General features: G+C 63.3%; 2 protein-coding genes and 1 long non-coding RNA gene across 9 annotated transcripts; 1 reads left to right on the plus strand and 2 right to left on the minus strand.

The window, feature by feature from the left end:
- Window positions 1–506: 506 nt before the first annotated feature.
- On the minus strand, window positions 507–2,821 carry LOC306646686. The gene is made up of 3 exons (XR_013759941.1): window positions 2,387–2,821; window positions 1,809–1,923; window positions 507–1,159 (listed from the first exon to the last, which is right to left on the minus strand). It is a non-coding gene; the product is annotated as an uncharacterized lncRNA (long non-coding RNA).
- Window positions 2,822–4,862: 2,041 nt separating this feature from the next.
- On the plus strand, window positions 4,863–12,845 carry TNFAIP8L1 (TNF alpha induced protein 8 like 1). Of its 7 annotated transcripts, none has more exons than XM_079114029.1 (2): window positions 4,863–5,001; window positions 12,247–12,845. In XM_079114029.1, exon 2 carries the CDS (start codon window positions 12,251–12,253, stop codon window positions 12,809–12,811), a length of 561 nt encoding a protein of 186 aa, XP_078970155.1. In that variant the 5' UTR covers window positions 4,863–5,001; window positions 12,247–12,250; the 3' UTR covers window positions 12,812–12,845. The 7 variants fall into 7 exon arrangements, with proteins under 7 accessions (XP_078970155.1, XP_078970160.1, XP_078970161.1 ...); XM_079114034.1 differs by lacking the exon at window positions 4,863–5,001 and adding an exon at window positions 5,032–6,126; XM_079114035.1 differs by lacking the exon at window positions 4,863–5,001 and adding an exon at window positions 6,319–6,517.
- Window positions 12,846–14,351: 1,506 nt separating this feature from the next.
- MYDGF (myeloid derived growth factor) lies at window positions 14,352–24,091 on the minus strand. The gene is made up of 7 exons (XM_079115297.1): window positions 23,868–24,091; window positions 23,141–23,191; window positions 18,979–19,040; window positions 16,780–16,861; window positions 15,987–16,059; window positions 14,796–14,970; window positions 14,352–14,763 (listed from the first exon to the last, which is right to left on the minus strand). The coding sequence occupies exons 1-6, from the start codon at window positions 24,036–24,038 to the stop codon at window positions 14,891–14,893; spliced, it is 519 nt and encodes a 172-aa protein (XP_078971423.1). The 5' UTR covers window positions 24,039–24,091; the 3' UTR covers window positions 14,352–14,763; window positions 14,796–14,890.
- Between the last annotated feature and the right edge of the window lie 373 nt (window positions 24,092–24,464).

Consider the following 24,464-nt stretch of genomic DNA (forward strand, 5'->3'; position numbering starts at 1 on the left):
AGGCCAGCACACAGCGGGTGGGTTTAGGGGGTGAGAGTGAAATAAGTAAATACAGTTTTTTATTCTTGGGAGATCTGTGGAGCCACAGAGCTTCTTTCCTGTCCTTCCGCCACCCCCTCTGCACACGTCCTATTTAGTTTTATGAGGGTTTCTTTGGTTTCACCCAGTGGTCCAAACTATAAAGTCCAGGGACTTCAGGGACAGCTGGATCAAGGGGCTTCAGAATTCCATCTCCTCCCAGGACTCAGTGCTGCCACCTCATCCTGGCCCACGGCAGCCCCAGCTGAGAGTTTGCAGTTTACGGGCAGCTTCTCTGTTTCCGATCAAGTCCCAGGGCTGGCATCAGAACTGCAGCCGCATCTCCTGACCTTGGGGTCCTCCCTCCACCCAGAGCTGGCCTTCCTGGGAGCAGCCCCGGAAGCAGCCCTGGGTGCTGGCGGAGAGCTGAGGTCACATGCTCAGCTCCCTGGCCAGTCCTGGCCTGGGCTCCTGGAGGTGGTGCCGTCTTCCAAGCTGCAGAATCCTGGTCTCTGACTGTCCCTGTACCCATCTTCCAGATGACAGTGACTGAGGGGCCCAAAGCAAAGTTTCCTGCCGCCCAGGCTGTCGGGGGCTCACTAGCCTCACAGGCAGCGGCAGATCCCACCCTTTCAGGCACACGTGCCATTTATGTCCCCAGACGCCTGCCTCCCACAGGCGGGTGGCAGCTGGCATCTGTGAGCAACACTCCCCTAAATACTTAAATCCGTCCTCCCAGTCGGCTCGCTCCTCTCTGGCAGCAGGGGGATGGGGTGAGCGGTGTGCCCAACCTCAGCGCTCCCGACCCTGGGGAGGTGCAGCGCCCCCGCCGTGTGCCTTTGGGACCGTCCCTTGGCACCCCCTGACCTGGTCTGAAGTGGGGGACCCCAGAAAGCTAGCTCCCTCCCTTCGGCCCCCTGGGCCCGCCCACGCGACCCTCCTCTCCGGTGGCCCTGGAGGGTCTTACCCTCCAGGTGGTCTGGGCACAGGGGGACTCCCACCCTGGCAGGTGGGAGCCGCCTGGGAGCGAGCAGGCCGGCGACGGGCGTTCTGGGCACCACCCGGAGGAGGCCCCCAGCCCCGGCCGCGCCCCCGACGCGTCCCCCTGCGCAGGCGGTCGCCGGCCCCGGATCGCACGGCCCTGTGGAGTGCACGGCCGGGTCGCGGGGTGGGGGTGAGTCTAGGGTCTGGGGCGACTGGGGCTCGGGAACCCGGCGCGGGACCCTTTCCCAGGAGCGAAGGCGCCGCCAGCCCGGGCTGCGTGCAGAGCGCGCCCCCTGCCGGGAGCGGCCGGGAGCGGCGGCCTGGAGCCCGGCACCCCCACCTGGCGGAGCTGAACTTGGGTGCCCTGCTCCGCACAGAGCCCCCCATCGCCGGCTCAGCCTCGACCGGATGACCCCAGCCCCGTCCAAGCACCACTGCAGGCTGAATCCTGGTCGCAGGGGAGCGGGACACGGGCTGGAACCTCAGATCCTGGGCTGAGCCTCATCCCAGGTAGGGCTCCCAGCTCAGGGCTGAGCCCCCAAGCGAACAAGGCCCGACCCCCAACAGAGCCTGCAACCCCCACCAAAGCCCGTGTCCGAGGCCGGGCAGGACCCTGGATGGAGCTTCCAGACCCCGCCCAGCTTCAGCTCTGGGCTGTACTGATCCCGACCTCGGCAGTGCCTGGCCTCGGCTGAGTCCCAACTCCAGTGGGCTAGAGCCCAGATCCAGGGCTGAGTCCCCGCTGCCTGGCCAAGCGAGATCATGGCCCACCCGGGACGCTCTTGCCCTGTGCCCTGTCTTCTTACCTGCACATGGACCATCATGGAATCAGACCTGATCGGCTCTACTCCTCCCCTGTGAGCTACTGGCTGTGTGGCCCGAGATAAATCACTTGCTCTCTCTGGGCCTTGAGTTTGTCATCTGTGAAATGTGACACAGAATGATCCCAGAGGTGGGAAATTCTGACCCACTGACAATAGAGATGAAATAGGGCCAGGGAGTGGGATGTAGCCAAAACCTAAATAGGGGGGCTTTGCTCCCAGGAAAGGAGCGCCTCCCTAAGAGCTCAGGCTACTCTGGAAAAGGGGAGGAATGAGTCTCCCCGTGTTGGGGCGGGCTGGGGTCTCCATCCCTGGGCCGTGGTGCCACTGGCCCTCTGGAGAGGTCCTCGGGCCTGCGGGGAGATCTCCATGCGCTTGCAGGATGTTGCTTGTGGGCCCCGCCATCCCGGGAGGGGCAGTCTGGTCCCCACGTGGGGCCGCTCCTGCTCAGGGCCAGCTTCCGCTCCCGACCTGGGGCCGCCTGCCTGCCAGGCCCTGCTGTTCCCGGAAGGTGAGGGCAGTGGCCGGACATCCAGGCCTCGCTCCAGGGGCACCTTACTTACTCTTCTTGTGGTGTCCTCAGCCTTGAGGGGGGACTAAAGGGGTCGGGTAGACTTAAGGAAAACTGACCAGGCACCACTGATGTGTAGACATTGCTTGTGTGACTGGCGTGCCTGTGCGTAGAAGACTGGGCGAGGGCGTTGGCCCCTTGTCCCTGCGGCAGTCCCTGATGGTCTCAAGAGGCGGCCTGGTCAAGGTGAATTAAAGCCAAGTGTAGACCAGAGACGCGCGTGCTAAATAGCCGAGCACAGTGGCCACACCAGGAGGCTGAGGCAGGAGGATCGAGAGTTCAAGGCCAGCCTGGGCAACTCAGCAAGTCCCTGTCTCAAAGTAAAATTGTAGGAAGGGGCTGGGGATGGAGCTCGGTGGAAGAGCACCCTGGGTTCAATCCCCAGCTCTGCAAACAACAGCAACAAACCCTTCTGTGTCCAGGGCCCCACCCAGTGCCATGGGGCCCTGTCCCCACCACCGCCTCCAGGGCTTCCTGGCTCCCCAGGCTGAAGCTCTGCCCCTCCCGCCCCAGCTCGGCTCCTTCCGCCCTGCACCCGGCAGCTGCTTCCCCGCCCTGGCCCTGACACTCCAGGCACCTCCTGGGGGTGGAGCTGCAGCGTCCTTCTGGCCCTTCTGCCAGGACCATGGTCTGCCGCACGTCACTCAGCATGTTTTCAAGCTTCATCACAGTGTCCTGTGAGGGAATTTCCTTCCTTTTGAAGGCTGAGTAGGAGCCGAGCATCTGGGTGGAGCCCCGCGGTCTGTGTCTATCCGGGCGTCAGGCACTAGGCTGCCGCTCCCTCAGGCTCCTGTGCCCCGTGTGCACACTAGTAACACAGCACGTGGCAGGTATCTGGGTCCTGCTTTCGACGTCCACGGACACCACCCAGGAGTGGGTGGCGGTAATTCCTTCTAGCTTTGGAGGAACTGGCGATTGTCCCATGGTGGCTGCACCAACTTGTGCCCAGCAGCAATGCCCAGGGCTCCCCTGTCTCTGCACCCTTAGGGCACCTTTAAACCCCCCTCCTTATTTGAGGATCCATAGACCTTTCATTCTCACGGGACACTGAGGTTCAGAGATGGAAACGCAGGCAAGTCACGTAGGTGTGCCCCGGGTGGACGTGCACTGACCCCCACAGAACTGGGTCTGAACCCCCCTGGGTCACACTCCACTGATAGGTGCCTATCCCAGACTTGCTGGAACTATTTCCTTTGATGTGAAGAGGTGCTAAAAACAGCCCCTCTGTTTCGGTGGCCTTGTAGCCACCCTGATGCATAGCGTGTGGCCTGGGGGCATGTAGAAGCCCAGCCAGCACAGGGACCAACTGTCCTGCAGGGGACACCTGGCAATGTCAGGGGACATTTTTGGTTATCATGACTTGGAGGGGGCTGGGGTGCTCCTGGTGTGGAGTGAGGGGAAGACAAGGGTGCTGCTCACGCTCTCAAAAGCCAGGAAGGTGCGACACAAGCAAGAGCTACCAAGGGCAAATGTGGACCGCACAGAAGAGAAACGGCAGAGGGTGAGGGCGGCCGCGCCTGGCGGAGACACTGGGGGAGGCAGGGACGCTAGAGGGAGCTGCCTGGCACTCCTGGGCCAGAATCCTGGCCCAGCCGCTTTGCCCGTGTGGCCTCAGGCAAATTGCTTTCCTCTCAGCCTCAGTTTCTTCCTCCATAATGGGATATTTCTTTTTGCTCCACGAGGTCCTGTGCCAGGGTCTGCCTGCGACTCCCCTGTGCAGGTCAGGGTGGCACTCAAGAAACATTAGTTGTGTGGCTACTGGGAGGGTATGGACTGGTTGCTGTGGCCTCCCAGTTCCTAGTTGCACTGGGACCCAAAGCTGGGACAGAAGACCAGGGAGGAAATGGCGCACTGGGGAGCCAGGAGCCGGGATCCGCTCCAGGGCGCGGTTCCCAGGCCTCACAGCTGCGTCCCTCTGGGGGGCCCAGCTGGCCTGTCGCCCCGCCCCGCTGGCAGGCTGGACGTTCCTCCTCATTCCCACGGAAACAGGCTGCACCTGGAGGCCACGGGCTCCCAGGTGATTCCGACTTGGAAGGCTCCGCAGCGCGGGGCTGAGAAACACGCTTCTGCCTAAACTTGCCCAGACGGGTGAACCGAGCTCCAGAAGGGAGAAGGCGCCCTTGCGGAGCAACGTGGGGTCCGTTTTCTTTGGCTCTCGGGTCGCTGTCAGTGTCTTGGTGTCCCCACCCCCCTTCTCGCCCTCTTGGTCCCTCCTCCGTTCCCGGGAGCCCGCGCCCCGATTCGCCGCGCCCCCGCATCCGGTCCTTCAGCGATTCGGGAGGAATCCCCCCGAGCCGCCTGGTCCCGCCTCGAGCTCCGCCCCTCCGACGCGGAGGCTCGCTTCCATTGGCCCCTTCGTACGTCGCCCGCGCTGCCATTGGCTGATCCTGGACCAAACCCCCGCCCTGGTCTCTTCCGCGCGGGGGGGAGCGGAGCGGGGGCGGAGTCTCGTGAGGGGCGGGGATATGGGCGTGACCAAGCCTCCCGCCCCGCCCAGTTTCCCAACCTCCGCGGAAGGTCCTGCAGCAGCGGACAGAGGTCCCCACCCAACCAAGGTGCTGGACGGATCCCCGACAATCGGACGCACTGTAGCGCCCCGGAGAGTAGGTGAGCAAGCTGTGCCAGGTGGCCCCCGACCCAAATGCCCTCTGTCCTTCGCGCTCCCTCGTATCCCTGCACCCTACATCTGCCTGTCTGCATTCCTGCCTCAGTTTACCTCTGTCTTGTCACTCACTCTTGGGTCATATGAGTTGGGGAAGACAGATTGGATCTGAATTGCCTTTGCCCCTGGTGTGAGGACCTGTTCTGGGACCAGTGCCCACACCGCTGGGGACTTTGATGGACTCTGCCCCTTTAACAGTGGAGGGCGGCAGGTGCTTTGGCCAGACTCCAAATCTGGAGGGCATTCCAGGTGGTGGGCAGCCCGGCCAGAGGTGTGGAGGCCGGAATGAGTTGGCTTCTGGCTGGTCCAGGAACTCAGGGCAGCCAGCAAGCTCTCCAGTGGCCTGAGGCCTTGGACTCAGTGTTACTAGCAGTGAACTGGGACTGTCAGCCGCCAAAGTAATTAGCAGGCAACCTGACCCAGGTCTGTGGCCTCCTGGCCTCTTCTGTGGTGGCTCACTCGGCTCATTTCCCAGGAGGATAAACAGGCCCAGAAGGGGGCCAGCAAATGGCCAGGGAGAAGACCAGAGACAGGGCTGGCACTGGTTCTGCTCCTGAATTCCCACGGTGTTCAGCGAGCAGCCCCAACCCTAAACTCTCGATTACTTCCCGAGCTCAGCTGGGAAGCTGTAGGATCTGAACCAGGCAGTCCAGTGGGGGGAGCCCAGACCAACCAGACTCCACCGGCTGCTGTGGCACCTTGAACAGGGAGCTCGGTTTGCCCCGGCCTCGGTTTCCTCCTGTGTGCAGTGGGGGGCTTTGGAGGATTCAGTGCAGGAACACCTCCCTTCCTTGGCCACCGCCCTGCTGTCTCGCAGACCCCGCGCCCTCCAGCCTCAGGGCCTTTGCCTGTGCTGTGCCACTCCCACCGCAGCGGGCTCACAGGCGCCAACTTTAAAACATAACAAGTTGACTAAGCGGGCTGGGCAGCTGGGAGGCGTGGAGGAGGCACTGGCCCAGGGACGCCGTGCCCATGGAAACCCCGAACAAAGACACCTGGGCTTGAACTTCTTCCACTTGGCCAGCGCGCTGATCAGACACAGAGAGGCTGGGGCCAGCCGCCGGTGGCTGGTGAGTGCTGGACCCTGCACTGGCAGGGGACAGGAGGCAGGGTAGACTCCGGGCCCAGTGGCCTTGGGTGGGCCGGGTGCCCTCTGAGCCTGGTTTCCCATTGGAGGCCCGAGCAGACTGGGACTCAGCTGCCGGTGGAGGGTCTTCTCTTGCCTGCTGGATGGTCCCGGGTGGGGGCTCCAGGGAGCCACAAGAGGGTACCCGGAGGACAAAACTCCAGGTGTTGTCCTGGAACGGCCCCACCCAGGTTGGTGCTGAATACTGGCTCACGGCATGGCGTAGAGCCAGGTGCTGGTGGAGGCCTGGAGAGTGGGGCTTGGCCAGGTTTCTCAGCGTGCCCACTGCCCTGCACAGGGTGGGCCCACAGTGGACCTGCTCCAGGACCCAGCAGGTGAGCGAAGCAGGCGCCTCTGGCGAGTCTGCCGTCTCGGTTTCCACTGGGCCGCCCTGTCCTGGGAAGGGGCTGAGATAACCCGGGATGGGCGTCCTGCCAGCTCATCAGAGGTGCCCCCAGGGACCCCAGGGCTGCAGGGCACGCTGCCCCCAGCTGCCTCGCCGGAGGGCCAGGGCCGCCCCGCAGGGCTGGCTGCACCACTTTGACTCAGGGTCTGTCTTGGCCTCAGTCTCCCTCGCTGGACAATGGGGCCCTTGCTGCTGGGAGGTCACTTATCATTCAACGAATGGGTCCTGGGCCCCTCTGGTACCGGGCACCAGGGACCCAGCTGACAAGAGCTGGCATGGTGCCACCTTCCCCTGGCTCAGAGTGGCGTGGGAAGTGGACATGGCTCCTCCAGAAGACTCACGTGGCCCGTCGTGCCTGCGTGAGAGGAATGGGCAGACACATGGGGACTTTGGGTGAGTGGGGAATCTGGGAGGGCTTCCTGAGAAGGTGACCTGTGAGCCGAGGCCTCAGTGGCATCAAACAAACAGCCACATGGAGACCCGTGGAAGCATCTTGGCAGCAGGCACAGCCTGTGCAAAGGCTCTGGGCAGGACAAGCCTGGCATGTTGGAGTCTCAGCAAGGAGCCCACGTGGCTGCAGCAGAGGAGCCAAGGGAAGAAAGGAGGAAAGTTGGGAAGGGACGGGGCAGGTCGAGCAGGGCCTTATGGGCCGCAGGGACCACTTGGACTTTGGCACCGCGGGAGGTGGGAGCCATGGAGGGCTGTGGGCAGAGGGAGGGACATGACTTAGGTGCTCACAGGCGCCCTCTGGCTGGTGTGGGGAGGGAGTCAGGGACCAGGGCGGAGGCCTGGATGGAAGCTGAGGGTGAAGCTGGACACACTGGGGGGCGGTTCCTGGCTGTGACCCTCATCTGCCCAGGCCAGCCAGAGAAGTCCTGGCCCCTGCAGGTTGGCCGTGGGCTGTGGTGTCCCAACATTCAACTTTGGCCCCAAGCTTGCTTTAGTGGAGTGTCCACAGTGGAGATTGTCCTGGCTCCCAGAACAGCCAGCAGGAGGCTGGACCTGCCCATTCTTGGGGTGGCCCCGGAGGGCCTGGGGAACCCAGTTTGAGAACTGTCAGTGGCTCCCCAGGTGCAGCAGGCCCTCTGTCATTTGCTGCAGGGCCCATGGCCCGGCTGGGGAGGCCTGAGGGGTTGGGTGGCAAGGGTGGCGTGGTGGAGCCCTGGAGCAGGGCCGGCCTTGCAGAGATGCTGCCGTAGGCTGAGCCTGGCCTGCCGAGCGGCCATCAATTATTGACGCCCTTTGTGTGGGCCATGAAGAATTCATGGGCCGGGGGCTGCCAGGGCTGGCACGCTGCCGACGCCCATGGCCACTGCCGCACAGCAGCCCTCTGCATCTGGTCCTTAAACACGCCGCCACGAGCCAAGCCAGGCGTGCCTGACGGCGGCCCGAGTCCTGTCTAAACCAAGGGCTGCCACGTGTGCCCGGAACCACAAGTGAGTAAAATAAAGCAACGGCAAGGAGCCAGGTGACGCAGCTGCAGCAGGATGGGCCTGGGCACGTCGTGCTGGCGAGAGCCAGAGGCACAGGTGTGGCCCAGTGATGGAGACGCCCAGGACCGGGGAGTCCACAGAGGGGAACGGACCCCTGGTGCGGGCTGGGCAGGGAGCTGCTCTCAGATGGGCTGCTTTGGGGGTGACGGAATGTTCTGGAACTGGATAGAAGTCCCGCTTGCACAGCTCTGTGAGACCCACTGGGTCAAAGCCTCTGAGTGAGTGGGTTTCATGGACAATGCTGGCACGAAGGAGCAAAGGTCAGTGCTGCTCTGTGCTCTCAGGACCCCCTCCCGTGGCTCAGTGGGAAGGGGCGTCGCTTCCCAGCCAGGGTCCACTGACACCCGTCAGCAGCGTGCGTTTGGCAGAGGTGGTAACTACACATGGAGGTCGGCAGGTGATAAATCAGGGCTTGGTTTATTATTTTGCTGATTGCCTGGACCAGGTTTTTTAGAGGGCCAGGTAGTTCAGATTCCCAGCTTTGCGAGCCACGGTCTGTATCCAGCTCTGTGGCTGGTGTGCGCACTGCCACGGGCAGCATGTCCATGGAGGCACGTGGCTGTGTGCCAATAAAACTTGATTGACAAAAACAGGCCGGGGGGCCACAGTTTGCCAGCTCTTTTTTTTAAGTTAGGTGTGTTGTTCACACCTGTTTCTGCTGGAAAGCCACTGTTTATTTTTGAGGTACTGGGGATTGAACCCAGGGCTTTGTACATACGAGGCAAACACCTTATCCCCGAGCTGCCTCCTCAGCTTGGCCAACTCTTACTATAACTTAGTGATGAAGAAAATGTTAATAATGACAGTGAAGAAGTGGCGCACACCTATCCAACGTAGCAAGAGCTGTCTCGAAATACAAAAGTGGGGCTGGGCTGTGGCTCAGTGGTGAGCGCTTGCCTTGCATGTGTGAGTCCCTGGGTTCGATTCTCAGCACCGCATATAAATAAGTAAAATAAAGGTCCATCAACAAGTAAAAGAATATTTAAAAAATGCATTAAAATATAAAAAGGGCTGGGGAGGTGGCCCAGTGGCTGAACAGTCCTGGGTTCAGTCCACAGTATGGAAAAAAAAAATCTGCAGGGTTTCTTTCTTTCTGCTTGTGCAAAAAACAGGGTGTTTGTTCTAGCATTTGGTGGGCAGGGGCCAGGGACCCTGGGCGGCCAGCCATGGTTGGAGCAGCCCCTTGGCTCCCACCAATAGCCCGTGGCCTGCTGGTGGCGTAGCTAAGGCCACAGGGTCTGGGCTGGTGGTGCAGAACCCCTGCCCTGCAGCTCCTGAGACGGAGGGGCCTCCCCATTGAGGGCCCGCACGGGGGACCCCCCGTAACGAAGCACACAGTGAGTGCCGATGGTGTACATTCTCAGTTGGTATGATAGTTGTTTTCCTTCTGTTTGTATTACAGTTTGGGCCAGACTCTGATTTTTAATTCCTTAGATTTATCATTTTAGGAAATGTGTAAAACACATAATAAGGGCCAGACCACCACGTGTTCGGCTCAGTGAGACCTGATTCACACACTGTGGAAGTCACCATTTTAGCCCACAGCTCGACGGTTCACGAGAGTGTGCAGCCACCACCTCCGTCTAGTTCCCGAACATTCCACCACCACAAAAGGAGCCTGTCCCCAAGAGCAGCCCCCGACGCCCCAGGCCCTGTACCCACGGGTCCGTGAGCTGCCTTTGGACTCCTGTCACTGGGTCACACACTGGCCTTATATCTGCCTCTCACTGAGCCCGAGGTCCTCAGGTCTGTTCCCGCTGTAGCTGTCACCTCCTCCCGCTGCAGGTGGCCGAGGGACGCTCCAGGTGTGGGGGCCAGTCTGTGTCCCTTCACCGGGGTTCACGGGGACGAACGAGGGCCTCAAGGTGCGCCTGCCAGCTCCGCCCTTCTGGCCTCACCCTAAGATGGCCGTGGGCAGGTGCTGCTGCCCAGGGACCCCCTGGGGTGGAGGACGGCCGACTTGTCACACAGTGGGGAGGTCACGTGCAGCCTGTCTGGAGGCTGGGACGGTGGGAAGGCAGGACAGGTCTCCTTTGGTGCTTGCTGTGTTCCTGGTGCCTGGTGCACAGCTGGTACTCCACAGAGGCTTTTTGAGTGACAGAATGAGCATTTGGGCCAAGTTCCTGAAGCTCCATAGGCTGCTTTGGCTCATGAGGATGTGGGGCGTTGGTGGGCAGGAGCAGGATTGGGTGCTGGCCCCTGGGGAGGCCGGGCCCTAAGGACTGGTGTGCAGCCTCCCTGCGTCCTGCAGGAAGGAAGTCCTGGGTTATTTTGGTCTGAAGCCTTGTCCCCTGGGAGAGTGGTCATGTTCCCCGTCTGGTGGTGTGGATGGGGGACTTTCTAGAACAATGGGTCCCAGAGGAGCGAGCGGCAGTCACACAGCTGGCTGCCCCAGGTGTCCCAGGTCTAGGGCAGCCAATGTTCCAGGAGGGGAGGCTGCAGCTGCTCTGTCCCTGGCCTTTTCCTGTTAGGGGAGCTTCTGGGAGCCAGGCCCCTCCTGAAGCCTGTGCACAGGCTCAGCTCCCCTCTTGAACCAACTTCAGACTTGCAGACAGGCAAGTGAAGGCCCAGAGAAGGACTGAGCTCTGCCCAGGGTCACGCAGCCTCTGAGATGGGCAGCAAAGTGGGGGCTCCTGGGCCTCCTTCCTTGGCTCACTTGGCCTACTGTTCGCAGCCCAGGGGCCTGGGAACGCCCTCCCGGCCCCGGTTCCGGTGTTTGCAGGCATCCTGTCTCCTGCATCCTTCCCGGCAAGGAAGAGGAACACCAAACCAAGGCACTCGGACACCAGGGCCCCGGGGAGGGTGGCACAGCCTGGGCACAGGCACAGTGAGGCTGAGACTTGAGCACCAGCTGTTCTTTGCTGGCTGGTGGGGAGGGACTTCCAGGTGGAGGGAATAAAATGTTGTGGAGTAGGCAGCGGCGGCGGGAGAGGGGCAGGCTCTCAGGCCAGGCGGCAGCTCAAAGCCCTGCTGCACTCTGCAGGATGGCCTGTGCTCAGAGACCCACGGTGCAGCCTCTGCCCCAGGACAAGGCTGGTCCCAGAGGCCAGCAGGGGCAGCATTGGGACTGTTTGTGGGCATTAGGCAGGAAGTACAGGCGGACTGGGGTGCAGGTCTGGGGCAGCCAGTTGTGTCTTGCTGTGTGCGCTCGGGTGAACAGCTCAGCCTCTCTGAGCCTGTGAAAAAAGCTCAGAGAAGGTTCTGAAAAATGGGCTCCCAGCCCAGCTACTGGAGGGAATGGCGCATGGTGCACGCGGCCACCGCATGGCGCTGGGTCAGCGGCACCATCCTGGCCCTGGCTGTGGAGAGCAGGGTCCAGTGACCAGTGGGGCCGGGAAGGCCTGTGCAGGCATCCCGAGCCCGCCCTGACCTCCGAGGGCAGGCAGAGGCGGCTCCAGGTTGGATGGCTCCGGGTCGGCGCTCACGCTGTGTTCTGTGGGGACTCCAGGTGAGCGGGGCCTGCCTGGCACCCTGGCCTGGCTGACCGGCACTGGGGTGGGCGGGGGCACGCTGCCCCTCCTCCTGGTTCTTCCAGGGACAGGGCTCCGGAGCCCCTGAGGACACAGGGTAAGAGGACACCTGGGGCAACATGTGCTCAGTGGAGGCTGGGTGTCAGGATGGCGTCCTGGGGGTGGTCTCCAGGGACGGCAGGGGTTCACGCAGGAGCAGGCAGGGCCTGGTGTGAGCGGTGGGCCTGGGGTCTTCAGCAGAGGCTCTGCAGCCGGAGGGAGGCAGGCAGAGGGGGAGGGCCGGCGGCTGCGTGGGCGGGAAGGACCGAGGCTGAGGACTGTGGGCACTGCTGGCCCTCCCGGGCCCTTCCTGGGCAGGAGCTGTCCCAGCCCCGTGTTCCCGAGCGGGAAGCTTGGGAGCAGCGAATGCCCCGTGAACCGCTGCCCGGCTCCTGCCCCATGGCCTCCATGGTGTCTGCCGTAGACCCTGGTGGGGGGGGCGAGGGGACTGGTCAGGGGAGAGGAGTGGGGGGCGGGACAGGGCGGCTGGGACACCTCTTCCTCTCTCAGGGGAATAAACAGCCCCACGCCCCGCAGGGCCTGCGGCTGCCGGCTCAGCCCGAGCTGTGTCCACAGCCTTCCCGGCCGGGCCTCCACGGGCGGGAGGGGCAGGCACTGGGCATGGGCACTGACGAGCGGTCCGTCTGCCCCCACAGGGCCATGGACACCTTCAGCACCAAGAGTCTGGCCCTGCAGGCCCAGAAGAAGGTCCTGAGCAAGATGGCGCCCAAGGCCGTGGTGGCCATACTCGTGGACGACGCCAGCAGCCAGGTGCTGGACGAGCTGTACCGGGCCACCAAGGAGTTCACGCGCAGCCGCAAGGAGGCGCAGAAGGTGGTGAAGAACCTGGTCAAGGTGGCCGTGAAGCTGGGCGTGCTGCTGCGTGCGGGGCAGCTGGGCGGCCGGGAGCTGGAGCAGCTGGGGCGCTTGCGACAGAGGGCCCGCAGCCTGGCCATGACCGCGCTCAGCTTCCACCAGGTGGACTTCACCTTCGACCGGCGCGTGCTGGCCGCCGGCCTGCAGGAGTGCTGCGACTTGCTGCACCAGGCTGCCGGCCCGCACCTGACCGCCAAGTCCCACCGCCGCATCAACCACGTCTTCGGCCGTGTGGCCGACTGCGACTTCCTGGCGGCCCTCTACGGCCCGGCTGAGCCCTACCGCTCCCACCTCCGCAGGATCTGCGAGGGCCTCGGCAGGATGCTGGACGAGGACAGCATCTGACCCCATGGCGCTGCCCAGCGGGGCCTCCACCCATCCCTCCAGCCGAACCAGCTGGCGGGGGCGCCCGGTCCGCAGCTCTAGCAGCTCCGAGGACCCACGCTCCGTCTCCTGTGCCCGCCAGGCCCAGCTGCCTCCCCGCACAAAGCCACTGTCGACCGGGTCACCTGTTGTCCCTGTTTGTTCTGTGGCCTGGGCTGACCCCAGGCTACCCCTCCGCTCCCCTCAGACCACTACGTGGAGCTCCGAAGCAGTGCGCCCCCCGTCCTGGTGGCCAGGCGGCCATGCACGGAAGGGGTGCTCCAGGCTGAAGCCCCCCGGGGCCCCTGTGCGCCTCCCCAGGCCCCGGACTTGGGAAAGGGGGCGTTGCAGGCGGATTCTAGTCGGAAGAGGCAGGGGGAGCAGACGGCCCTGGCCAGTGCTGTTTTTGCTGAGGGGAAGTGGGGACCCAGACACAGCAAGGACACAGGTGACCAGGAGGCAGAGCCAGGCCACACTTCAACCAAACCAGCTGTCGAGGACCACCGGCCACCACCAGAGGCGGGACAAAGCGTGTTCCCCACTCGAGTGGGGCAAAACCATCTGAGACGCGTGTCCACTGTTAGGGCTTCACTGGAAAATCGACCGTCTTCCTCCTGAGACACAGGGCTGGGCGGGGCCAGGACCAGAGCGCTTGCCCAGCAGGCAGCAGGCGCAGGGCCGCGGTTAGCACAGAAGCCCCCCACAGCTCGGTGACATCAAGACCCCCGACCCGCAGCTGGCTGGGTACAGGGGTGCGGGTGTCTGCAGTGTGCCGTGTGGGGCGGCCCAGCCTGTGCCAGGCTGTGGCCCGCAAGCCGTCTGGTGCCTCGGGAGGGACGAGTCTGGCGCTGGGGCAAAGGCCACCCTGGGCCCTGCGAGTCCAGGAGAGGTTTGGGCTGGCCCTGCCTGGCCTGTGGGAAATCCAGAACCTGCTGCCGCCACTGAAGCAGGAGGCGGCACCAGGGCCTAGAGCCCTGTCCCGGGGCAACGTGCTGCCTGGGCACACTCTGCCCACCCCAGGCCAGGGCCCGGTGTGCTGTCCCGAGAAGCCCTGGGCTGAGCCGGCCAGCACGGCACACCCATCCCTGATCCCCATCCAGACTCCATACATGTGGAATTCGATTAAAACAAACAGCGTGAGTGGGGATAGTGCGCCTCCTGTCTGGGACGTGCAGCCAGCGCTTCAAGCTGAGGTTGCCGTAAACGCCACGTCTGTGGCCCAGGGTGACAGGTTCCGCTTCTGCTCTGCTGGGTGCCAAGCTGCAGAGCACGCTGGCTCCCCCAGGCCACGTCACAGGGCAGAGGGGGCCTCTGTCTTGAGAGGCTGTGTCACGTCCCTGCACAGGGCACCACCTGTCCTGGTTCCCTGGGGGCAGCCAGGAAATCAGTCCCGGGGTGACCTCTTCAAGGGCCAGCTGGTCACACTCCCAGCCTATCCTGCGCAGGCCCCGCCGGAGCCCTGGGGTGCCTCTGCTCCGGCCCCGCTGTGGGACGCCCTGCTGCCAGGGGTTGGGCCGGGAGCCTGTGTCCTGCCGTCCACCTGCAGGAGCATGGGCAGAGCCGGAGTCCAGGATGCAGAAGCGTCCGCTCTGGAGATGCCACAGGCTCAGGTGGACCATGTCCAGCGGGGAGGAAGGGGCAGCCTTTCCAGGCGGTGGCCAAGGTGCCCAGGGTGCGTCCACGGGGCTGCTTTTCATTTGTTTTATTTATTTAAATACAAAAGAACAGCCTCTCTCTCCACGTCTGGAAGGTGTCCTGGGTGAACTAACGAGAGGACCCGGGAGCAGGGGTGCCCGGCTTGGGCTCAGTGGGGCGCACAGGGACACAGGCTGGTTTCAGAAAAGCCGAGGACCCCTGCTCCCGCCCCGTGTGCCTGTGCCCTCTGGTCATAGGCAGGCAAAGTGCCCAAGGGTCCAAGTGTGTGGGGAAAGGGGGCGCTCGGCACCAGCGGCCAGGCCCAGACAGCGCGCCCAAGCCCCCTGCAGGACCAGCTCCATGCCGTCGCCCCTGCCCGGGCTTCTTCAGTGGGTAGGCCACGCTGCCTGTGGGGCATGTCACAGGTCACAGCTCGCTGCGGGCGGCCTTGGCCACGATCACCAGCTTGGACAGCTCAGCCTTGAAGGCCCCGGGCTTGTGAGCCACTGCAAGAGACAAGCACGTGGTCAGGACGGCCAGTGCCACCCGAGGCCCCAGAACCGGGGGTGCTGTGGGGGCAGGGAGGGTGCAGGCCCCGGGTGGGGCTGCCGTGTGCTGGGCAGGAAGGCCGCAGGGGCGAGCCTGGGGAGGGCCAGGCGTGAGCAGGTGCGGGTGACTGAGCTGCCACCACCTGCCATTCGTGGCCCACGTGACGCTTTCCCAACACGCCAGGACGCTGACTGCCTGCCTGTCCTGTTAGTGAGCTCGGAGCCCGAGGTGGACCCTCTGTCCCTCCCTGGGCGTGGCACCTGCCCCCTGGAGGGGCTGACAACCCTGGAGGACCCCAGGCTGCCCGTGACCCCAGCCCCGGCCCCTTGATGGCAGGGTGACTTTCTGCACTCGGAGCAACAGGGCTCAGGAAGCACAGCATGTCCTGTGCACCCAGGGCAGGTGGACGTTCCTAACAGCCTTAAAGGACAAAAGGGGGCTGGGCTCGGGTGGAGGCGAGCTGGCGCGAGGCACCAGTCCACCCTGGCACCCACAGAAACCAACACGCAAAGGAAAGGCCCGCCGACAGCCTGGGGTCTCACGGTGCTGCCCAGGCTGGCCTCAGACTCCCAGGCTCAAGCAGTCCTCCTGCCTCAGGCTCCTGAGAAGCACCGGAGCCGCAGCTGCCAGCAGGCACACAGCCAGCCCACCCAGTGCCCGTGAGTGCGTCCCCCAGGGCTGAGACCACCGCCTGCACAGGGCGTGGAGTCCAGAGGGCGTGGGTCACAGGTCATGGCCCGGCTCCGCCTCTCCCTTCGCAGGGTCAGGCCCAGGCAGGTGCCAGCCTGGCCTCCAGACTGAGCCACCTGACCCCTCTCCTTGTGCAGCAGCTGCTCGGGCACCTGTTACGGCTGGACTGCATCTCTGGACCCAAGTTGAGGAGGTGTTGTGCTGTGACACTGTCCCCAAGGCTCGAGGAGTGACACGAGTGACACGCAGTCACCCGTCCTAGGCTCCCTCTCCAATCACCCACCTGCTGTTTTGGTCACTTCGAATTCCTCGTTTTTCAGAGGAATGTCGCTTTCTCTTTCAAAGGCAGCTTTCGACTGAAAGGGAACAAGCAGACTTTACCAGAAGCATCTGACAGGAAGGGAAGGCCCTGGTCTGCGTCCAGAGACGCGCGTTTGCAAAGGGACCGGCGGGGCAGCTGGGGACCTGTGGGGCCTCACCTGGCCAAAACTTCCAGCACTGAATCCAACATGGTAATTAAGGGACTTTAAAGTGATTTACAGAAACGATATTGACGACATACTCTCTTGAATGTAATTTAAAAAAAATCACAATTGCTAGGCTCACACAGTGGTGCATGCCTGTCACCCCAGGGACTAGGGAGGCCAAGGCAGGAGGGTCACAAGTTCGAGGCTGGCCTCAGCAACTTAGAGAGGCTCTAAGCAGCTCAGGGAGACCCTGCCGCTAAATGAAAAGGCAGGCTGGGGACGGGGCTCAGTGGCAGAGCACCAGGGTCGGTGACCACTCCTGGGCTGGGTGTGGCTCTTGCCCAGCAGGCACAGGGCCCTTGGGTGCCATCCCCAGCACTGAAGCGAACTTCTAATTGAAAAATCTAGATCGTTTCTTTCAAGACGGCCAAGAGAGGCCCCAGGAGTGGGTCAGGGGCAGGGCTACGAGGGCTGACCTGGAGGGCAGGAGGCACCCGGCCATCCTGGTTGAGCCGGATGCAGTTTCCACAGTTTCTAACCCAGACAAGGGGGCTGTGGTGGAGCTGCCCGTGTCCCCATGGGCCCCGCCGTCCCCGCAGCAGTACTCACGTAGGCCATGGCGTACTCGATCTCCGCGCCGCGCACCTCAGCCTTGAACTGGGTGAAGTAGAGGTAGGACTTCCCCTGGGGCCTGCGGAGGAGCGGGCGCAGGTTAGACCCAGTCTGGGGCCAGCTGAGCCCCGGGAGAGCGGCCAGGCCTGTCCCCGGATTGCGGGCCCCAGGAAGGACGGACGGTGTGCGTCCAAGCCAGACCTCGCTCCGCTCTGCTGGAACGTCCCTCCAGCTCACGCAGGCCTCTCGCCCCGGGCAGTGAGCCACGGTGGGGCTGGGGCTCTGACTCGTGTGCCCGGCAACTCTGCGCAGGGCCACGCGGAAGGGCAGCGCGGCAGGGACTCTGCGGCGGGGAGTCTGCTGCCCAGGCCCCAGAAGGGTGCGACCAGGGTGCTGGAGGAATGGCCAGGGGAGGCAGGAGCAGGGCAGGTCCTCAGGGACACAGGCCACGGGTGACGAGGTCCCGGCTGCCACACTGCCCGCAGCCGGGGACCTGGACTGAGGAGCATCAGGCACCGCAGGGGCTCCTGGGTGACTCCCTGGGCCCCGGTGGCCACTGCCAGCCCCTCGCGTCTCAGGCCAGGCCCACTCAGGCCTGAGCACCGCTGGCCGGGCGGCAGCACAACGGTCCGCAGTCTCTGGGCTGCGTGTGTCCTCGAGCAGCCAGAGGGGTCAGGGGAGAGGACACGGGCTCCGGCCTGCAGAGGCTGCAGCCCTGCCCACCACGTGCCACCTGGGGGCCAGGGAGAGGCCGGGCTGAGGCGTCGTGAAGCAGAGGGTCGCCTGCCCCAGCCCCTCTGCAGCACCTCTGGAGGCTGCGCCACCGGGTCTCAGCGGCTGGCAGAGGCCATGGGGCTTTGCCTCCCGCAGCAGGGTCCGTTCTGGAGTGGGTGAGGGTCCTCAGGTGCCCAGTGAACTCCAGGAGCTGCAGGCCAGCACCCCAGGTCGGAAAGCACGGCCTGTACCCAGGTCAGAAAGCATGTTGGGGTCGGGCACAAAACAGGCCAAGAAGTGCCGGCTGCCTGAGCCAGGCGCCCAGGGCAAAGGGTGGGGACACGAGCTCCAAGGCCCCCAGGGGTCAGCACCCACCTGTCCCCTGCCACAAGGAAGTCTGAAAGGCGAGATCACTGGGAGGGAGCCCAGGGCGTGAGCCGCCCCAGGGCGGTGGGCGTGTGGCAGCTTGGCAGGGACGCAGGACGAGCTGTCTGACTCCCGGAGGCCTGTGGCCTGCAGACGTCAGGAACCAGAGGGAGTGTCCAGCTCAGAGCTGCCCAGGGGGCAGATGGGCAGGCCCAGGAGGAGGCTGGCCCACAGGCACTGCTGGTGCTTCTCTGCACAGGCCATGGCTTCCCACTGCCTCATGTCTACCTGGATGCCAAAGCCCAGGGTTCCCCCAGCCCTGCTCCTCCCGGTGCTGGAGGCTCAGAACCCACGCTACCCCCAGTCAGGCCCCACCCTGCCAAGTGCCATGCCGGCACCTCCCCAGTCCCACGGATGGCCAACTGCCCACACTGCAGTCTCACTGCTCAACAGCTGGGCCGCCCCCACGTCTCTACTCTAGCTGGCCTCCTTGAGGCCTCCTTGCCTCCTTCAGCTAGACCATACCACTGTCTTGCCTGAGCCCTCAGGAATACTACTCAGTCATGAAAAGGAATGAGGCTCTGATAAATGCTGCAGCATAGACAGACCTGAGGACTTGTGCTCAGTGAATCACAGGCACAAGGCCACAGTGTGTGACCCAGTAACAGGAAACATCCAGGATAGGAGAGTCTAGAGATGAGACATGGTTTTTGGGTGCCAGGGGCTGTGGAGGGCACAGGCTGACTGCTCATGAGCACAAGGTTTCTCTTTTGGGGTGACAGAATGTTCTGGAACTAGATGGAGATGACAGCTCCACAACCTTGTGAAGGTGCTCAATGTCACTGAGCCCATTCTTTAGAAGGCTGACTTCTATCTCCATCTTTAGAATTTGCCCAAAGTACCCTGCAGTGACTCCCTGCCACCCCTGGGGCAAGGTGACAGTTCTCACAGCCCACGCGGCTTTCCTGTCCCCGCCACACCACCTGTACCCCACCCCCACCGTGGACACGCCTCTGGTCCGCCCTGGCGGGCATGCACCCCACTGCTGTGTCTGGCTGTCCCCTCCCTGCAGCGGGCAAAGCCAGCAGCAGGGACTCCACGCTGGTGCAGGCTCACCTCCAGATGGTGCAGGTGAAGTGCTGGTGGTCTTCACTGGTCCCCAGACTCATCTGCCACTGCTGGGGAGAGAAGGCGGGCACAGGTCAGCCCAGGACACACGCCCCGCCCGCGGGCTGAGTTCTGTAAAGCCAGCGACCCTCTTTGGCACCAGACTCCCGGGCCAGGGCTGCCTCCCTCTGCTCCCCCTCCCCTGCCCTTCCCTCTGGGCTTTGGTGTCTTCCACTTCCAGGTCCCACGTACAGGAGCCATGGCCGGCTCCAGGATACAGGAGAGGAAGTCCAGGCTTCCAGGGAAAAGCCAGCTGGACTCCAGCCGGCTAACAGCGCACAGGGGTGGACCTAGGTCGCGGGCTGTGACAGCCACGATCAAAAGGGGAAATGTAAGACCTGAGGAGAGGGAGGGGCTGGGGTGGCCGGGAAGGGTGGCGAGAGGCCTGGCTGCACCGAGGCGGGCAGCCGGGCGACGGTGACCACGGCTGGATCGGGATGCCTGCCTCTCCCTGTGGTCTCTCGCTGAGCGTGAACCCAGGAACGCCTTAAAGGAGAACGTCAACTTCTGAAAAGGGCACCCAGGCTGGGCTGGGGCACGGCGCTGGGGCACACGTGGGGGCACCGGGCTGTTCTCAGCACCAAGCGCAAATCCGCGAATAAAACAAAGGTCCATCAACATCTAAAAACAATTCTTAAAACAAGATAGTCAGAGAAGAGATTTAAAAAGAAAAATAAGAGACGGCACCAGGAACCCCACTCCTGGGCGCTCTCCCAGACGCGGCAGCTGGGGGCCAGCGGGCCTGAAGCACCCCGACGTGCGTGCCAGCCACGGAGCCGGCAGCCGGGGGTGGGGACGAGGGCGCCCAGCACAGGCGGCCCCAGGAGCCCAGGCTGGCGGCTGGGTGGTGGGGCACTTGCCTGCCAGCACCACCCTGGCCCCCCCTCCCGAGCCCCAGGAAGACCAGAGAGGACACGCTGCAGGGAGCCAGAGGCCTCCAGGCCTCTCCATTCCTGGGCAGATGGCAACAGAGCCCTCCTGCTGTTCCCACGTCCACAGCCCTCCAGTGTGATCACTGGTCCTCGTCCCTAGAGGCGAGGCCATCTACAGGCCAACTGCGGTGGGGACCAATGCCCCGAGGCGCCTGCCCGGGAGCTCAGCCCTGCGGCCACTGGGCGGGTGTTCGTCTCTTCTATCCTGAAACACCTGTCGACGCCTCTGCGGCTTCTGGACACCCGCGCAGCCCGACTCGAGGCACCAGGGAAGACGCCCGTCAGCCTCCTGCAGCACCTGCGAGGCTCTCCACCTCTCACAGGGGTCCTGAAGACGCGTCGGATATTCAGACTTTTTAAAAACCCAAAAGCCAGGTGCTGTGGCCCTGCCTGTCACCCGTGACTGGGGAGGCTGAGGCAGGAGGATCACAAGTTCCAGAGCAGCCTCAGCAACTTGGTGAGGTCCTGACTCAACATAAAATTAAAAGGGTGCGGGTGGAGGTGAGCGGCACAGCGCGAGGCCCTGGGCTCCTCCCGGGGCCAAAGGAAAACGCAGAAGTCAGTGGCGTCCAGCCCGTGCAGCCGCCTAATCGTCACTCCTGCCTAGCCCCAGGACATTTGCATCACCCCAAAAGGAAGCCCGCCCCAGTGAGAAGTCACCTCCCCTCCCCAGCCCTGCACCCGTGAATCCACCTTCTGCTGCTGGACTTTGGTCCTGGACACTGCCTGTCACTGGAGTCACACACTGTGGCCTTTCAGGTCTGCCATGAGCACGAGGTCCTAGAGGTCCACCCTTGCCACAGCACGTCACCTCCTCCTGCTCCTGGCACGAAGGCCCACCGTGTGCACACTAATTGCCTCGCCTGGTGGTGGACACTCAGGTGGCTTGTCTGCGGGCTGCACGTCACGTCACCATGGGGACCACAGGGAACAGACCTGGGAGGCGGGGTGGGGTGGGTGGTGGCGCTGGTCTACTTCACAAGCTGTGGCGTTTCCCAAGCTGGCTGTGCCCGTGACCACGCTTCCTGGTGGCTCCACACCCTTGCCAGCGAACCATGGTGGAGGGCGAAGATGCCACTGCCCTGGCCCTGGGCTCTCTTGCCCGCTGCCCGTGACCAGTGCTCAGAGCGTCTCCCGCCTCAGGACGCGGGCCTGCCCTTCCACAGCACCTGTGCCTCTCCGCGGCCTGTCTCCCTGGACACCACAGGTCACCTCAACCAGTTTCTGCCATTTATTCGGAATCCGTCTGCGCATTTGCCCAGGACGTGGCAGCAGGCGGAAGCAGCCTGTGGATGCTGCCCAGCTGTCAGTCAACAGCCCAGATGCACCATCAAGCACGTGTCGCCAGTCCCGGCAGTTGTCTGGGGACATCTGTGGCTGTCAGGACTCAGGGTGCTCTAGGCCTGGAGCGGGTAGAGGCCAGGGACGCTGCTCTACACCCTGCAGTGCCCAAGACGCCACTCAGAGGACGACAGCCTGTGTCCACAGTGCAGAGGGAGAGGCCTGCTCTCCCCTCCAGGGGCTCTCCTGACTGGGTGAGGGTGAGGACCCTGCCTGCTGCGAGCTGGTCTGGCTCTCGGGTCCACCGACAGGCTTCCCAGCAGCGTCCGTCTCCAGGCGAGGTCCTTAGAGGACAGTTCTGGAATTAGAGCATGTTTCTGAAGCCCAGGCGAGGAGAAGGAAGTCTCTCACAGGATACCAGATGCTTCCCGAGTTGCCACAGCAGCGATGCTGCCCTGACTATCCGAGAAGGCGTCTGCTTTCCCTCCAGAGAAAGCCGCATGGCAGCTTCCACTAGACTCCAGCGGGGCCCACGCCTGATGGCCTGTCACTCACTGTACCACTCCCTGTGGTTGCTGTTAATTGCCACACACTCACAGCTCACAGCAACAGAAAGCGACGCTCTCACAGTTCTGCAGGCAGAGTCCAAAATCGAGGTGTGGGCAGGGCTCCCAGCTCCCCAAGGTCAGGCAGGGCTTTCCTGCTCTCCCAGCTGCGCGGATCCAGGGTCCCTGGGCCTCCATCGCTGCATGGCTTTCTCCTCTGTGTCCCCCTCTTCTATCAAGCAAATCTCCACCATGTGTCCCTTATCAGGACACTTGTATTGGACTGAGGTCCCACCTGGACTCTGGATGCCATTTTCATCTTGAGGTCCTTCACTTAATCACGTTGGCAAAGACACATTCTAAATAAGGTCACATTCGTGAGTTCCAGGCACAGACCCATCTTCCTTGAGAACACCATTCAGCCCTCTATGCTGATTAACAAACCACCACAAATGGGGCAGCTCGCCACCCCCACCACTGCCAGGTGCTGAACCCAGGGTCCTGCACGCGCTAGGCAGGCCCGCCACCTCGCGGCTGCACCCCAGTCCTTCTTCTCAGTCTCGAACAGGCTGCATGTTTGCGAGGCTGGCTTGAACTGTGGTCCTCCCGCCAGGCCTGCCGTGCAGCTGGGACGACAGGCAGGCGAGCTGGGCCCTTTGTTTTGTCTCGTGCAGCTAAAACCAAGGTATCGGCCAGGCAACGTCTCACTGAGCTCAGGTCCTCTGCCACACTCCCAGTCATGGCAGAACTGGGTTCCTTACAGGTGCAGGACAGAAGCCACATTTCCTTGCTTTCTGCTCTCAGAAGCCACCTGTGCTCCTTCCCATGGAGTCCCCTCCTCAAAGCCAGTTTCGGTACACTGTGTCCTTCTCAACTAGTGAACTTCTGGTCTATTTCCTGTTTCAGCCAGCAAGGAAATGGAACCTCAGGCCTCCAACAGCAAAGAGCTGAATTCTGCTAAAGGCCAGAATGGTCCTGTAGGAGGACTCTTCCCAGATCCTGCAGATAAGGGCCCAGGAGGGAAGCCTTGGTTCTAGCTTTATGCAGTGCCCTGCTGAGCCAACCCTGACTTTCCATAGAACTGAGAGATAATAAGTGGTCTAAGTCACTGAATTTGTAGTGACTTGTTATTCAGCACAGAAAACGAGGCAACACCTCTGGCAGAGGCCAATGAAATGGCAAAGTCACATCCAACACTGTTCCTTCTGTCTAGTTTGCTTGCTCTGTGGGATGGAAGAGCAGAATCTCTCTTGTGGCCCAATGACCACAAGTTGAGCCTCGTATAACCCAGCCTCACTGTCCCCTGGAGAGCAACTCTGTATAACAAGTTATGTGGACTTCTGAAGGACTCACCTCGTTGGTACCCCCTTGAGAAGCATAGGTGAACATGCAGGTGTACTTGTCCTAGAAAAGAGAAAGCGCATTAGTAGGAAGCAATCCTTGGGCCTAGAGGCACAGGGTCTCAGATGTGGAGGCCAGATCCCTCCGCTGAAGTCCCTGGAGGCCAGCCCTGCAATGCCCCCAGTGGCTGCTGACTTGGAGCTGCCTCTATCGCCTCCCCTCCTACCCCTGGGTTCCCAGGTCAGTTCAAACAATCCACGGGGGAAATGTCACACTCACTCCAGCAACCATGCCTCGAGGGACACGGGCTCCTGGACAAGTGAAAACTTGCCTCCTCCTCGGTAAAACGGGGCTGGCACAGACTTGGTGATAAGGAGGCACTGAACGGACGGGAACTGGGGATACGGCTACTGTAGGCAAGAAGGCAAAGCCGAGGGAGAAGGCTTTCCCAGCGAGCGGGGACACGGGGCCGGCCGGCGACCTCCCGCGGCCCTGCAGAGCGCCTGCCCCTCGGCCTCCCGCCGCTCTCCCCACCTCAGGGTCGCCAGCTGCCCAGACGCCGCGTGCAGGTGACAGGTGGGACGGGGCCAGGCTGTGGCCACGCCCCTCAGGGGCGCCGAGCCCCGAAGCCCCGCCTCCCCCTGGGTTCTCAGTGACCACCCGACCCCGAGCGGACGGCGCCCCTCGACCCAGCCGGCACCACCCCTCGCTCAAACGCCTGGGGCGGCGGGGCACGTACCCCGGGGCCCACGTTCTGGGAGAAAGAGTGCACGACGCCGCCGGGCCGCACGTCAAACGCCACCGTCATGGGCTCGGACACCGCCTCCGCCGGCCTCAGCGCCACGACCAAGAGCAGCGCGGCCCACCAGCCCGCGCCGCCGCCGTCCCTCCTTCCGCTGGGCGCCGCCATCTTGGGATGAGGTCCTCGGCTCAGGGCGGGCGGACGGAGCGCGGCGAGGGACACGTGCGGCGCCCGACGCCGGTCACGTCGGCGTCCGCGCGGCCACGTGACCGCGCGCCCCGCCCCTTCCAGCGCCCCGCCGCCATCTTGGGGCGGAGCGTGGGGCGCCGGCGCCGGAGCTGGCGCGCTTCCGCCCGGGGCGCCGGGGAAACGTGCGCCGGGGCGGGTCGGCTCGCGCGGTGCAGCCGGGTCCGCCAGGGACGCGCCGGATATGTGCGGGACGCTGGAGGGAGTGTCTGCGGCTGACGGGGGTCTTGTCTCTGTGTCTCTTTCGTAATTGAAGCGTCTCCTGCCTGCGCGTCCACGGGGTGCCACTCGGGACGCTGCAGCGACTGTCGCCGTGGTGCAGACGCCGCGGACGTGTCGCCGAGGACC

Source organism: Sciurus vulgaris (genome assembly GCF_902686455.1).
Source record: "Sciurus vulgaris genome assembly, chromosome: 16".
NCBI classification, from domain to species: Eukaryota; Metazoa; Chordata; class Mammalia; order Rodentia; family Sciuridae; genus Sciurus; species Sciurus vulgaris.

Excerpts from the sequence above, each read along its gene's own strand:
- TNFAIP8L1 (XM_079114029.1), top strand. The coding sequence starts at position 12,251 with ATGGACACCTTCAGCACCAAGAGTCTGGCCCTGCAGGCCCAGAAGAAG.
- MYDGF (XM_079115297.1), bottom strand. The coding sequence starts at position 24,038 with ATGGCGGCGCCCAGCGGAAGGAGGGACGGCGGCGGCGCGGGCTGGTGG. Across the intron at positions 19,041-23,140 it reads CTCAAGGGGGTACCAACGAG|CAGTGGCAGATGAGTCTGGG; the intron begins GTGAGTCCTTCA and ends TTCTCTCCCCAG. Across the intron at positions 14,971-15,986 it reads CGAAGTGACCAAAACAGCAG|TGGCTCACAAGCCCGGGGCC; the intron begins GTGGGTGATTGG and ends TGTCTCTTGCAG.